The 15057-nt window shown below is 36.6% G+C and overlaps 1 protein-coding gene across 6 annotated transcripts in view; it reads right to left on the bottom strand.

Annotated features, from left to right (window-relative positions):
• AP1S2 (adaptor related protein complex 1 subunit sigma 2) overlaps positions 1-15057 on the bottom strand; it is a 32394-nt gene that overhangs the window by 16477 nt on the left and 860 nt on the right. For 4 of the 6 annotated variants that reach the window (XR_012633692.1, XR_012633693.1, XR_012633694.1 and 1 more), the window contains exons 2-4: positions 14186-14364; positions 6622-6730; positions 5559-5696 (exon numbers count right to left, since the gene is read on the bottom strand). Coding sequence is in view for 1 of the 6 variants with exons in the window: in XM_074906780.1 (XP_074762881.1) it covers positions 5559-5696; positions 6622-6730; positions 14186-14364 (426 nt within the window). In the remaining 5 variants the exon portion in view is untranslated. Of the gene's footprint in view, positions 1-5147; positions 5235-5558; positions 5697-6621; positions 6731-14185; positions 14365-15057 lie in introns of all 6 variants that reach the window. The other 2 variants (XR_012633691.1, XR_012633695.1) reach the window with 2 other exon arrangements.

The following is a 15057-nucleotide window of genomic DNA, read 5'->3' as shown; positions in this document are numbered from 1 at the left end:
AATGACAAGCAAGATAGAACTGTATTTCTGACTTCAAACAGCTATATTTTAAGTGACTTTTTACTTGAACAGAATGCTACAAAGCAAAGTAATTAACATAAAAATACACAAAGAATGGATGATAGCAGGACAAGGCTTGGAACTGTAACTGACACATTTGGAAATACCACATTTGCACAGTTCCACACAATGAAACAGTAATTTTAGTGTCCCCTTGCTCCCCATCCTGTGAACACCGAATTTAAGCAGCAGTGTTTTTACACAAGAACAACCTCTATCATAACTGAACAACAAAAACAAATTTTCCTAAGACAAAGTGCAAATAAATTCTTCCAAAGTGAAGCATATTATATATAGTGTCATAGAGCACCACTGTAGTCAAGCATGCACACAAGGCCTATTTCATTCAAAAAGAGTCATCTGTTCAACACACGTGGAAAAATGAACACAAAAGCAAGTGACCTCTTTATTTAGGCCCAATATGCTTTATCTCGCTTTTGAGGAATGTTTTGTGACAAACTATGTCCATCTAAGAACAAGCAATTCAACTTTTCATTCCCAAGACTGGGGCAGGGGGAAACCTACCTCACACTCAAAGTATCTTATAAGAAAGCCATTTCCACATGCATGCAGTTTCTCACATGCTACTTAAAAAGCACCTACATTTTGAAGAGCACAATTAAGAAAACATGCAATGCCTCAAAAAGAAAGTAATTATGTTGAATGCACATTCCCAAATTGGACTTATATATTCTGTTTATGTATAGACTTTACCTATCACATAAAACCAGAAATAGTTTCATTCTGAGTTCTTAAATAATGTCTGGAACCAATACTATAAACAAGCTCATTTTATTTTTGATCAACATTGAGTCAATAGCTTCAATATAAAGGGACAAGGCATACACTTCATACTTGAATTAAAAAAACAAACAATCTAATTGCATTATAACCTCTTTCCTGCTATGTATCCAACATCCTTCAGGGACTGAAGTCAAATGCTTTTTACAAAAGCATCAGCTACCAAAACACTACTACAACTTACTCTATCTTCTGCAAGTTGGAAGGGAATCCAGAACCAAAAAGATCATAGCTATTTCCTAATCCTTAAATAATGAACTAGTAACATACCCCTTTCTCATTCATGGTAACTCTCGTAGTTCCCCATACGTATCTTCTAAAATCTAATTATGGACCAGTATCGGTGCCGAAAAACAAGCACATACATGTCTTAAACTGACCAACTAAGCTGACTACCTGAAACCAAGCCAGAAGTTACACATCAAGAATAGACAGCAATCAAGGCAGTCAGCTCTCCATTATAATAAAGATTTCATTATTCATTCTTGTTTCACTTGGAGGGGAATACAGGTACAGCCTAGGCAAATAACTGTCACTGCCAACTTAGGAAGGCAGTCTGTTTCAGCAGTCTATATTTAAGAGTTAGTATTAAGCGAACATTGAATTAATTGCATTAATTATGGTAAATTCCTCAGGAGACTAGTAAGAAACAGGTGCTAAACCAGACAAAACCCCTTATACTCCCACCCACTCTAGGCTTCAGGGATTTTCTTTTGTCATTGCTAATGCTAACATTCCTTTATTTTGTTGTGTCTCAAGAAGAACCAAATACCATCTCTCCACTATTATGCATCCCTTCAAAGATAGTTTCCAATTAGCACATTTCACCTTCAAGAAGAAAATTTTCATGGCATATGCAAAAAATGCACCGAATTTTCATTTCCAAAGATGCTCATTCTAAAACTAAAAGCTTAAATCTACATAGCAGCCCTAAGCATCGCACAGAAGTCAGCTGACATTAACAATTTAAGCACCCTTCTGGATATAGGATGAGGTGAGGGCTTGAAATAGCAAGAAGTTAACTGTTATGCTTCATGTGGAAGGACTAGTAAATACTACCTGAGGCCAAACTGCAAGAGCCCAAGAAAAAACATTCACACAGCTTTTAGATTTTTGATCATTACTAAAATAGAGATGGAACCAAGTGTGATTTGTCCATGGATCCACTGGCCTTTTTATTGATACACCTCTTAAAAAAAATGTATTTTTAAGTATTTTAGATGTTCTGCAATCAACCACTAAAAGAATATATACACACCCTACAAAATAGTGGTGAACAAAATGGGGATAATTTCCAAAATATTTTAATAGAAGTTACATAGGATGGATAACAAAAAGAATTTTCACTCAAAGCCAATGTTTAGGAACTTTCTTCTACTTCAGATGAAGGTGAGCGAATCTGTATAGATTTGCTTTTAAATATATACAATATATGGTTATATATAAATATATAACTGCCTGGGTTAGATGTTAGAATTAACTCCTTAATTTTAGTCTTTCAGCACAGTAAATAACCATGAACTTCCAAGCACCACACTGAATTACCTGCACTATCAAATAAAAACACAACAATTAGACAAGTGAAAAAAAACCCAGATCCTCTCTTTGGCATAGAACATACTTTGTTGTTAGCTTCATGCATTTAAAAAATAAGTATAATGAAATCATGCACAGAAGTTTTAGCTGATCCACACAAATGTATATAACTCATGCAACAACATTCTGCATCTGCCCATTTTCTCTTCTCAGTATAACTGAGTTGTTCACATAAGCAAAAAACCCACCTTTTTAGAAAGGCATGCCTTTGTAATCACTAGTTAAGTATTTAAAATTTCTACAGTAAAAGATACAAAATTATCAAACAAGCCACATGACAGCATTCTTTTGAACAGATGTATTTCTAGCAATAGATTTATAAGGAAGCATGGAAGCACTGGAATAATTAGTTTTTACTACCAGTCATACGGTTAATACAGCCAGTATTGACAACTGACTATTGATAAGTTATCAACTGGTAATAAATGGGGGTGAGGGTGGTGTAAGGAATGAATATTTGAACTGAGCACATTATTGAAGAGCTAACAAGAAACTGAAGGTGAAAAAGGCTTAAAAAGTTCATATGTTTCAGTCACACAAACTCTAGCAGTAAGTGAACTGCACAGAACCAAGAACTTAATGACAAACTGAAGTAGGTGCTCAGAAACAGAAGTACATCCTGGAAAACTGCCACAGAAAATACAAGTAGGCAAGGCTATTAAGAAATAATTCACTATTCAGCAATTTATGCCTCTGCATATTTTCTTTTAACATCACATAAATAGCCCCTTAATGTATTTGTAATGATTTTCCTTTGTATAAGTATTCTGTACAGCTTTTAATCTTTAAGGTGCTTCATACATTAATGTATGTAGCATTACTAATTAATAATGTTGTGTATTCAACACTGATTAGTAATTTTTAAGTTAGGCAATATGAGTATTCAGGGCCAAATAAAAGTCCTTTTGTTGCACATAATTAGAATCTGACATGGTCAAAAACAAACACAAAAATACACCCTGCTATAAATGGTTTGCATTTGGAACCAAACCACATTTCATTCCAGTGGCTTTGAAGTATTCTGGGAAGCAGAAATTAACTGAAAGGACCAAAAAGTCTCCAGTTGTGACAAACTATTATTTTAACAACCCTCTTCATCAAACTCAGCATGCACATAGCAGCAGTTGATACAGAAACAAACCTCTGCAAAAAGAGTTTTACTTTATTGGAAGCTCAACTTAAATATGAATTCAGACTTTTACAGGTTTTATAAACTAAAAGTCGGATATATAGAGTGGTTTTATACTTGATCAACAGTCAATATAACAAAGAATGAAAAACAAAATCAAACGTAAGACTACAGTGGTGCTGTAATAAACTGTTACATTCCACTTTAATCAGAAAGATTTAATAAACCTTGACAGAACAGAAAATCTCATAGAGATGGGGAAAGGAACGGTAACCAGAGTAAAGCGATCAGGGCAAGGGAAAAAAATCTCCCATTGAAAAAGCGATACTTTCTTTTCTAAAAAGAGAATGCTAATTGTTTAGATAGAAAATCAGTAATTAATTCCTAGAAGTAGAATGCATTTTTGCTTTAAAAGAGCCATAAGAAAATGGTGAAAATAAAATTAAAAACCAGTGAGAATAATAAAACCAACAGTAATTCTATTTTATGTATAATTAACAGTACATTTGCAGGAGACAGACTGAAATAAATAATTTGTTAGATCTGTTTTCATGTAAAGAAGAACAGAAGATTTTAACAGAATAAACAGATTATCTCCCCCTCCCCTTTGTGAACAGGACTTCTGGTTAAGATTATTCCTTCTAAGAGTAAAAGAGGGCTCAAAAAAACTGAATCAGAACATAAGCAGTAAATAAGTGCATATATTTCCTTCCTAGAAAAACAGGGTAGCAAATCTGTGTGTAATGGCTGACCTTGTTCATGACACTAAGGGTTGACAGACAAGAACTTTGACATGCTGTGGATTTGCATGTACTCTGAAAGGATTACAAACACAACTACAAGGATAAAGAACATTATGTGTTTAACACAACTACAAGGATAAAGAACATTATGTGTTTCCCCATCCTATTAAGACCATGTTCAACAAAAAAAGAGTACCAAGTGGAACACAGAACGCTTATATGAGAATTAAGCGATTAACTCACAGGATGAAATAAGAAACTGAAGGTTCACATGAGAGGGAAAAAATAGAGGAGCTTACATTTATGTAGATTCTTACCAGTGAACCTCATTACATTTAAAAAAAATAAGGTTCATCATCCCTGTTAAAATGTACATTCCACTGACTTGCACACAAGACTAATGACTCCTCTAGCACACCAGAATTTTGTGACTTCCATTTAGACACTAAAGGACTTTAACACTGAACTCAAGACTACAGCATTAACACCAAAAAAAACCCACAGAGCACCCCCACCCCACACGCCCCCCCAAAAAACAGCATAGGATGGGGAAACATGAGGAAATGATACTGTTTTTCTATACCACTGAACCCCTTCCCATCAAATGTTTTCCAAAGACAAACAGTAGAGGTGCACTCTGTCTTCAAAGTTAGTAATGAACAACAAAAGCAAACAAAGTGAAAAAACATATGTTCTTATACTTCATTCTGTATGTTTCTATGGCATTACAATTACTGCTTTGTCAACTTAAAAGACAGAAATGTTCCAGAGTAAGCAACCTGTAGCAGAAAGGCAGGTCTCTAGAGTAAGAACTATACCTGAATGTCTCAAAGAAGAGAGTCTAGCTTCTGGATTTCAGCAATGAAACAGTAAAGAAGTGAACATGCATCAGGTATGACAAAAAGCTAATAGTTGATTAATAAAGAGAAGAAATGAAAGACACGTGAACAACTCTAAGTTAAAACAGCATGAACTACAATTATCTAAGTATACACATAAAACAGCCACTTGCATTTCTAGCAAAAAGCAAAAATCACAGTAGATTATACACATGCCAAACAAAATGAAAAGACCAGGTAACATCATCATATTGCACAATTACAACAAATAACTAGAAACTACATGCTAAGCATGCTAAAAAGCACCTTCTACAAGCTTATAGAAACGAGCTTTTTCGACTCACAGCCTACCATGCTGATGCTTTGGCCAGAGAAGTTGAATTTGCTTACCTCCTGTAGAAGATCTGCCTGTTCAATGGCTTTGAGAACATTTTTCTTGGAAGTCTCCTGAACTTCCCCTCCTAAAAGGAACTCATCCAGAATAAAATAGGCTTTTTCAAAATTGAAGATGATATCAAGTTCACATACCTAAAAAGAACATAGAGCATTATTGCAAAGTGGGAGGATACTATGTGTTGAGGTATATCCTTTCACAAAACTTAACTTGGTCACAGCTTTACCAAATTTCACCAAATCAAGATGTTAGCCTCCAGCTACCACCTTTTAAGAAATGGGGCAACAAGAAAAAAAATCAGACCTTTGAGGAAAAAAATTTAAAAAACAATCTTTTTTTGCTTTAGTTACAGCAACCTCTCTGAAAAATGTTTTCAATTATTAAAAAGGGTTCAATTCAGAACCATCAGTATGGTGTGGCTCTTCATGAGGCACGAGATTATCACTCTAAAAATTCTTCCTGCCTGCAGTATCCAAAGGCAGATTACACAATTTTACAGAAAAATGTGAAAACACAATCATCTCAAATTTCTTATTCATCCTATGCATTTCCTAGTCAGAAGGACTAGGAAGGCAGGATAAGCAGCAGTTTTTCTAAGAGTGCAATCCACATTACTACAGTTGTTTGTGTTTGTTATCTGGGTAAGCAGATGTTTGTCTTCTCTTTTCTTACCACTCCTGCCAGTTCACAACTAACTGCCTCCTTCAGAAGCAGATGTCAGAAGTGCTCACGCCCTACAGCAGTGCCAGGGAGAAGGAAAAGTGGGTGCCTAGACAGAAAGCTAAGGATAAGATTTTATCTGACTTCAAGTGTGACTACTAGGAAATGAAATAAATACAGGCAATTAACACCAGATTAATAGCAGTTTTTCTCCAAAATTAATAACTTAATTTTGTATTTTAACAGTTTAATTTGGCCAAGCAAGCAACATAAAATGTGTTAGAGGCACCTTTTCAACAGCTAGTTGATTATGTTTTTTAGAAGTACTGTGGGCATAAACCAAAATGATATAATATAAAGAGACTGTGAATATATAAAAATTAAAAAGAAATTACTCACACTGCCAAAATATTTGTCAAGAAGTTCTACATAGCGATGAATTATTTCCAGAGTTATTAGTTCATTGTCCTGATCTTCAATAGCACAACAAAAATAGAGACTTGCATATCTGTAACAACAAAATAATCCTGAAGTTAGCATAAGAACATGAGCAAAATGAATGCATGTGAGATGTATTACATACTCAAGTTGAGGATACTGTTACTCTAAATCAACAGCCATGCAAGTTCTGCCAAACAATGGTTGAAAGACCAGCAGACATATGCATGTACAATAGGGATCTGTCTCCTCGAGTCAAGCAAGACTTCAGTCTTCACCATCCTTTAGCTGACAGAATTAAATTAGCCTAAGAGGTGGCTGGAAATGTATCTGATTTTTTGGCCTTCTGTCAGAGTTCTAAGGCAAGATACTTCCTCTACTATCAAATCCAAACACTGGTATATTAATCAAGAGATTCAGTCTTAAATTTTTATCACACAAGCTACACACAGAGAGATTAAAAACTACAGAAAACACATTGGGAAAGGTAAATTTAATTATCAATTGGGATTTGGTCTTTATAGATAATTTAACAAATGCCCCAAAACGTCCAAAACTAACACTACTGTCATATACCCCAATGGCTATTAAGTCAACAACTCAGTTACTATCAGCAGTCCTGGTATCAGACCAAGAGGTGGCCATCAGCTAGTTTCTAGCAATCTACTTCCACCATGGAAGACAGGGAATTCTTTACCTCAGGTATGATCTTGAGTTCCAATTTCACAAAAAGACCATCAAGTTCTACTGTGCTCTACCATACACTTGTTCAAGTCATGTTTAAAAAAGCTGATGCAAAAACAAAACAGGAATGAAAGCTGAAAAACCCATTTAGGCTTTTCTGAAGTGCCCAAACCGTATGCCATAAAGACACACATAGCACCAATGAGATTTCAACTAACACCTGTTGTAACCGATTATTTACTTGACCCAGAAACTTTTGTTTGACTGTCTAGAGAGCACAGCTGGCCACATGAAGCACTCTGAGTAGCCAAACCTTTTGAAAAAATAAGGCATTGAGATGTGAGTGCCAAGTTTAAGATGCATATTTGGTTCCCACGCACAGAACTGTATACACCTTTTAAATGTTAGGCATATTTTATCAGCCGGGACTTTGTAAGCTCCCAAAGAAATTGTCAGGATTTTTGGCTAGAAGTCCTGCAAAAAAATGTTGTATTTTGTATTATGTTCAAATTTGTCTCCCAGCCACTCACCTAGCATCACTTATGACCTGAACATTCCCCTACTCTGCTCTGAGTCAAACTGCTATGGCTTCACCATGAACAACTAAGAATAACTTCTATCCAAAAGTTTCAACTACTGTAAAAAAAAAATTACTGCCTACAATTTCTTTCCATCCTACCACAAAACATGATGGGGTAGGGGGGGAGGGAAGACACCTCCATTAGGACTTAACACTAATTCCCTTGCTCTTTCAACTCTTTACCATGGTGACTTGTCAGCACATCAGAAGTCCTATCTGAGCACAGTTCTTTGGATTTTACACTGTTGTGTTTGTGCCTCCCTAATTTTTCAAGGACACTTCCAGTCATTGTAGCAGCTTGCAAGATTCAATTTGTATAACACATCTTTTAGATAAAGCTATTTTAAAAAATACTGGAAAGTGATACTATGAAGTAAAATATGCTTTCAAGCCCACTGAGGAATCTGTAAGTCAAGCTTCATGTTATTGTATTTCATTATAGAAAAAAAGAGCTTTGGCACATTAGTTGACATTTATGCTAATTACCAGCACCCAGACCAAATCTATCTAAACAAAGCTTTCTTCATACTCAGATGAGCAGCACTGATTATGAAGTATAGTTAAACTGTTCCATTACAGTGCTTAAACACGAGTTGAATCACATACCAACAAACCTTATCAAATCAAGTCTGACTCAAATATTTGAAATATATCCACACAGGGCAGTCCTTTTGTGCTTCCCTACTACTTAAAGAGTCTCCTGATGCACTGAACTATTTTATGCAAATACCCAGAATGAGGGTGGGAGAGAGAGACAGGCTACTTAACATAAAATACTTTGTAGGAAGTGGTCTGCTCTCAGTGTTCTCATTTAAAAGAAAATGTAACACAGTTTTCAAAGACTTTATTTGGCCCCTAGTGACTAGACTACATATTAAAGCTCTTGCAACTGCAGTTTTGGAGAAAGAATACCAAAAACCAGACACTACACAGTAGCATCTTAACACAAAAATGGAGACCTAGGTATCTATCATTATATGCAGAGAATCTTTTTCAAAATATTTTTTCAGTAGCAACTGTGACTAATGGATCACTACTCAAAACAAACAAAAAAACAACACACAAATGCAGATTCAATAAGCCCACATGGCAAACAGTGGAAGAGTATAAGCAATTCAGCCATCACTGCAAAGGGCTTGAGCATACTACAAAGGTACACTTCAGACACAAATACTCGAAGGCAATTTTATTGTAATGTTTTCTCTCTGCAGGCCAGAGCTTCAGAAAAGTGTCCACATATGTCCATATAGTCTACAGCAGATAAACAAGAGGTTTTGCCAAGTGTAGAAGCTTACATGGAGAATGTCCATACAAAGACAAGATTACTGTACTTGGCTGAAAAAGATTTCTGCTCCGCAGAAGCATTGTTTCTTCCTAATGAGCCTGACAGAAGCCTGTCTTTCATATGCACCCAATGAAAAGGCAAATCCTGATAGTCAAGTATGCCACATCACACAAAAGCAAATGTCATGCAGTCTGCAAGAAACAATCCGCCCTTTTTATTCCTATTGTAATTGGGTGTGGGTAGGGGGGTGGTGTGTGTGTGTCTGGGTATTATTCACAGAATCTTCAGACCCAAACCAGCTGCTTACACTCATTTAAGGAAATATTTTATGATAAACATCTTCCACATAGCATAAGGGAGACCAAAACCAGAGACCAAAAATAGTTTGGAAAATATCACCTCAAAATGTAGTATGGAATAAAAGACCAAAAAGGAAACACAGGAGGCATAAATAATTACAAAAATTCCTGCATTCGGACAGATAACCTTAGGGTTTTTTGTGATAGGAAACAAATTCATGAAGCTCCCTCTCAGTAGTTGCAATAGTTCAGTACTGGGAAGCCTCACAATTGGCAGGCAGAGTTCTCTGCTTAGTGCACTGCTCACAGCCAGGTTCAGTAACTGCTGTGGATCCGGTTGCTGTGGGCAGAACATGACTTGCAAATCCTACCAGTTCAGGGGTGTTCTCCTATTAGATGAGAGAACACCTTCTGGAAGTCATCCCTGGAAGTTTGTCACCGGCTAAAGCTGCAAGCCGCTAATCAGTCAGCACCTAACTCACTTTGCATGTAGATCCTAACTGCAGAAATTTAAAGTTTATAGTTTGGCAGGAGCAGAGGCGAATGGCAAATGACAACCAAGCAGACAGATGCTTTAAGGGAGCCCAGGAATCTATGGTTTGCTGATAGCTGACCCAGTGAAAACTGGGACCACTAAGAATTTGTGCTTGGCAAAGGATTTTTTTCTCCTCAAAAAAACCTTACACATTTCTTTAATAAAACAAAAAGTTCTGAGACTCTAGGACAGGCTGATCAGTCACTATTCAGTCAATGATACATAAATCAACAACAGTAACATATTTAACTTAGTAAGTGAAGCATTTCTTTTACAGTTTCTCATTTCAGCAAGGCTATATCCCCAGTAATTTTAGAAATGAACAAAAGCTTGGTATGGTAATCCTCTTAAGAAAAAGCTGCTGCTTTTTGATGCTGAGGTCCTCCTAGTGCCACATGAACTAGAATCCTCTACAGAGAGGCCCTGATCAGGCTAAAATAATCAAACACAAGTACCTAATTCACAATAATCCTCACATTCAGTAAGTTTTACAGAGCCACCTGATCAACACCATAGTAACATATTTAACTGGCACCTTAGATATAAAGACAGACAGAGATCATGTCAACTGCTGAGCACATACCCCTAGCCACATGACTTCACCTTCAGTTCACAGTAATTTGAGCTAAGAGGCACACTACTTGCAGACTGGGCTCTTCTGTTATTTCTTTCAGATGGCAGGAGGATAAGAAACTTGTAAAACTTATTTTTCCATAAGTCTTTCATGTAACCTACGATTATGGTTATTTTATGTTAAAGACAATTGCCACAACATTAAGTGCAGCACAAGCTATGCCAGTTTCATAACCTTATACTATTATACAAACACAATTCCAAACTGACATACAAAACCAAAGCCACAATCCTTAATCAAATTACCAGCCAATAATAACCAAGTCCCATGATCTCAGTTAAGCAAATGCTAACAAAGTAAAATTTAGATAAAAAAAGTTATTCTATAATTTCTGATTCTGACTGCAGTATACTACACAATGAAAATAACTCATACTGCCAGAAGCTAAAATAGTGAACAGCTGAGATCTTTGGGGGTAGAGGGGGAAGAAATCACATCCTATCTTAAGTTCCTTTTTTCTTTTTAAAAAGTAAAATTAGAAATTTTAACATTTAACACATTTCTCTGCCGCAAGGGGAAAGGTGCACAGCATACTTTATATGCTCCAATACCACTAGTTAGTTTTTAAAATGACAAAATATAAAGAGCAGCTATTAATTATGTTTGCCAAGTTTCTAATCATCTGTCTGCAGATGACTTCCTCCCTATTTTCATGAAGTGCAACTGTTGTTGGTTTCCCACATTTCAATTTTTTTTTCCAGCAAGTCACTACAAATCTCTATTTGTCTCAAAGTTAGAAGCTCACATCCTTTTTCAACCTTCTGATGTCTACCGGCCTGAAAAACTCTCTTCCAAACCAGCTACAAAATACATACATCCCAATTCACGAGCCATCTCAAAAACAGGGCACCTTTCCATCTGTGTTTCATAGCACTACAGAAAAAAATTACGGCACCAACGACTGACCCTATTTTGCAGCCATCATCTATGCTACATGTATGAAACCAAGGAAAATATAAGTTAGTCACACATTCAGATGGATTTTAAAACACTTAATTCTGTATTCTTGAAGTTTAATTCAAAATGCATCTTATAAGGATGAAATACTACAAAGCTAAGGAGGCTAATCAAAACAGTCCAGCTTTCTTGATAAATGTTAAAGATCAGAAGGCAGCAGAAGCTACTGGCTTGCCAATTTTGCATTTGAGTTCATTCTGTTCTTGCAAAAAGGTACATCAATGAGACCCTTGAGTATACTTCTAATAATGCCAACCATTCTTTGAGTTGCAATATCTAGGTCAATTCTCTTACATGTTGACAGTAAATACACTCTAAAAACAAGAACAGCACATCAATTTCAGCAATTTAAGACTCATAATAGCAATATGCACATGCAACATGTACAACAGCCCTATGCACATACTTTATTTATAGCTTTTACTGAAAAACATTTGCACCAGGAGGTTCAGATCCTTCCCAGTAATAAATCAGACAAGAACAGATCTTACACAGAGAGGCTCAAGAGTCTTTTGTCTGTGAGCAATTGGGAACATCTTTTGCAATTTCACGAACCACACAAAGTTCCTGTGGATGTGTTTCTCTTTTAGCCATCCACCTTTCAGAAACTGTTAAAACTATTATGGTTGTCATCTTGGGATTATCTACTTCTGAGCTATAACAGATCTCCCGTTTCAAAGAAATCACACTAGTTGGTACTCATCAACTCTAATTACCATGTGATGGTTGAAAAAATCCCCACAAACCTAAAAGCTGTTAATATTATCAGATACAGAAATTTTAACTATCACCTCTTAGACCCAGTCCTTCTGGCAATGTTTTAGCCTAATGAAACATGCCAAAAAAGTAAAACAAGAGTTGAGATGTTCATTAGCTTGATACAAGCTAATCTTATGCAAGATTTCATAGGCTAACTGTGCCAGATTGTTTTGCAGATAGTGAAGTAGGCTACTGCAGTCAGCTGCGCACACCAGTAGTCTAGCAGATGGACTGCAGTCTACACCCAGCGCAAAATGGTCTGGATACATCTCTCAGCAAATGTCTTCATACTCCTGGATCATAGGAGCCGCAGCACATTAGAGATGCATGAACATCACAATTTTCAGCAACTCAACAGTCATGCCCAAATTTCCACCAGTTTGCTAGATACAAAAGGACAAGCAGTTGTTAACAGCAATAGACAGGAAGGGAAAGCAGCTGTGTGGAATCAACTCACCAGCAGAAGAGCTACTGCTGTTCAGGACTGGGAAGAAAGGGAACAGACTGGCCTACTCATGCCTAATTTTTCTGATCTAGTCCCATAAAAGCCCAGATGAAAGAGCACTTGCAGGCATTATGGCTTAAGAGAGCACACAAAGCATTTGAGGCAGTACACGTATGGATAAGAAGTTTTGTGAGGAAATCAAGAGGCAGAAGGAAAAACTGAGTATGTTTTCTTTAAGCACAGCCTTACTCATTGTTCCTCCTCCCAGTATTAAAGAACTACACGCATTACACAGACTGGTAACATTCACATGCATGATGTTACATGCACTCATATATGTATGAAACCAGGACTTGAAACATCTAAACTTTGTCGATTCTCCCCATTTGGTACACTGGAACAGTTACAATCTCTTCATTTCAGCTCCAGTTCTCTCTGTCCTACCTACAGAGAGACTACTGCAGTATTTATAGTAGGGCACAAATTCTTAACTGTATCAATAAGAAAGTAAGAATGCATAACTCTTCTGAAGTTTATAACTAACTAGGAAAAGGAGGTAACTCAAGGTTTCACAGCACCAGCTTTTAGCTGGCAGAGATGAAGCCTACAAAATCAGGTTGAGGATTAGTTATTTGTGGAGAAAATTAAGTCCACACTGCTACATTGTAATGCATTGTAAAGATCAGCACAAAGCTAAAAAATGCTTGCCCAATACTTCCAGAAAAGTTAGGAACAACTGATAAATGAAACTATTGCAAAGAAAATTATACAGCATTTCCACCAAAAGAAGGCTAGCCATGATTTCTTCAATTGAGAGAAATGCCTTTTTGTATTCATAGCAAAAAATAATTTTAAAAAACAACAAAAAAGAAACTAGGTACTCCGAAAAATAATTTCCTTATTTCTATGAGCATTTAAATGCAAGTTAGATTTTCAGGTGATTTATGAAGTCATTGCCTGAGGTAAACGTTTATAAAATTTAGTTTTTCTTTATCAGCTATTAAATCTTAGATGCTTCCTATTGGTACGCATTTATGTACCATGTGAAATCTAAACACAGAACCAAGAACCACCACTCCTTATGAAAGTAGAAGGAAACCTCATTTCTTTTCTTCAGCACATTTCTAAACGCATGAGTGATTTTCCACACATGAATGATTCCTACTTGGTTATCAAATTAGATTCAAGGGAAAAGTCAGTCTTCTCCATAACCAGCAGAGCGAAGGGGGGGGGGGGGGGGGGGGGGGAGGGAAAAAAAAAAAAAAAAATCAACCTTCATTATTTTCTTGCTACTTATTACGCCGTTTATGATGTATGGCAATTACGAGGTTAGTGAGACAGAACAACCTTTTGTAGACAATCTTCAGGTCTCTCCATTCCAGGAAGCTGCACATTTTCGGTTTGCGAGCTAATACTGTTTGAACAAGTTCCCTTGTGATTTTCTTCTTTTCTTTGTCAGATAATGGGACATACCACTTCTGGAGTCTCAGTTTCCCCTGGCGACTAAAAAGCAACATAAACTGCATCTGTTGAATTAGAAGGAGGAAAAAAAAAATAAAAGGATTAATCTCAGTCTCTTAGTTATAAAAAGATTTCTGTGAGGAAAACCAAACAGGAAGCAAGATAGCCATCCAAAACCCTAACTACATGATGTATTTCTACAGCGGTGGCAGATGTTACACAAGATTTGGAAGCAGCAATAATACAAAGGGTTCTGCTGAACAAGGTCAGTGAAAGCAAAAACAGTCGAAAAGGCAGACAAGTTTCAGAAACGGATGTCAGAACCACCAGGTAGCGAGTGAATACACCCCCATTTCACACAAACCGTGTCCGGCACTGCTATGGTTGCATTTACGTTTACTACAGAAAATGACAAAAAAACCCAGCACAGCAGTCTCTTCAAAAACCCAAACTCATTTCCAATTCACCGGATTAGAGCCTTACAGCAGGAGCAATTTGCACTTAAGATCTTTCTGAAAAGCCTCAGAATACTTTAAAAGGCATTAAATCTCCCAACGGAGAGTCCTACGGCATAGAAAAGCCTAGTCGTTTCTCACATTGCACAAAAGGAGTAGAGATTAAGTGCTTTCCCTGCGGTCCTATGTTCCAGGTCTCGCTTCCTCTAAAGCGGTGATGTTGCAATTATATTTTAAGAGGAACTTGTCGGCAATGTTTTCCAGCAGCTGTAACATTAAAGGAAATGGCTTTTTTTTTTTTTC

The sequence above is a fragment of the Athene noctua genome, chromosome 1 (genome assembly GCF_965140245.1).
Source record: "Athene noctua chromosome 1, bAthNoc1.hap1.1, whole genome shotgun sequence".
Lineage (NCBI taxonomy): Eukaryota > Metazoa > Chordata > Aves > Strigiformes > Strigidae > Athene > Athene noctua.
The sequence above is the reverse complement of the archived record's forward strand: the minus strand, read 5'-3'. Positions and strand labels throughout refer to the sequence as shown.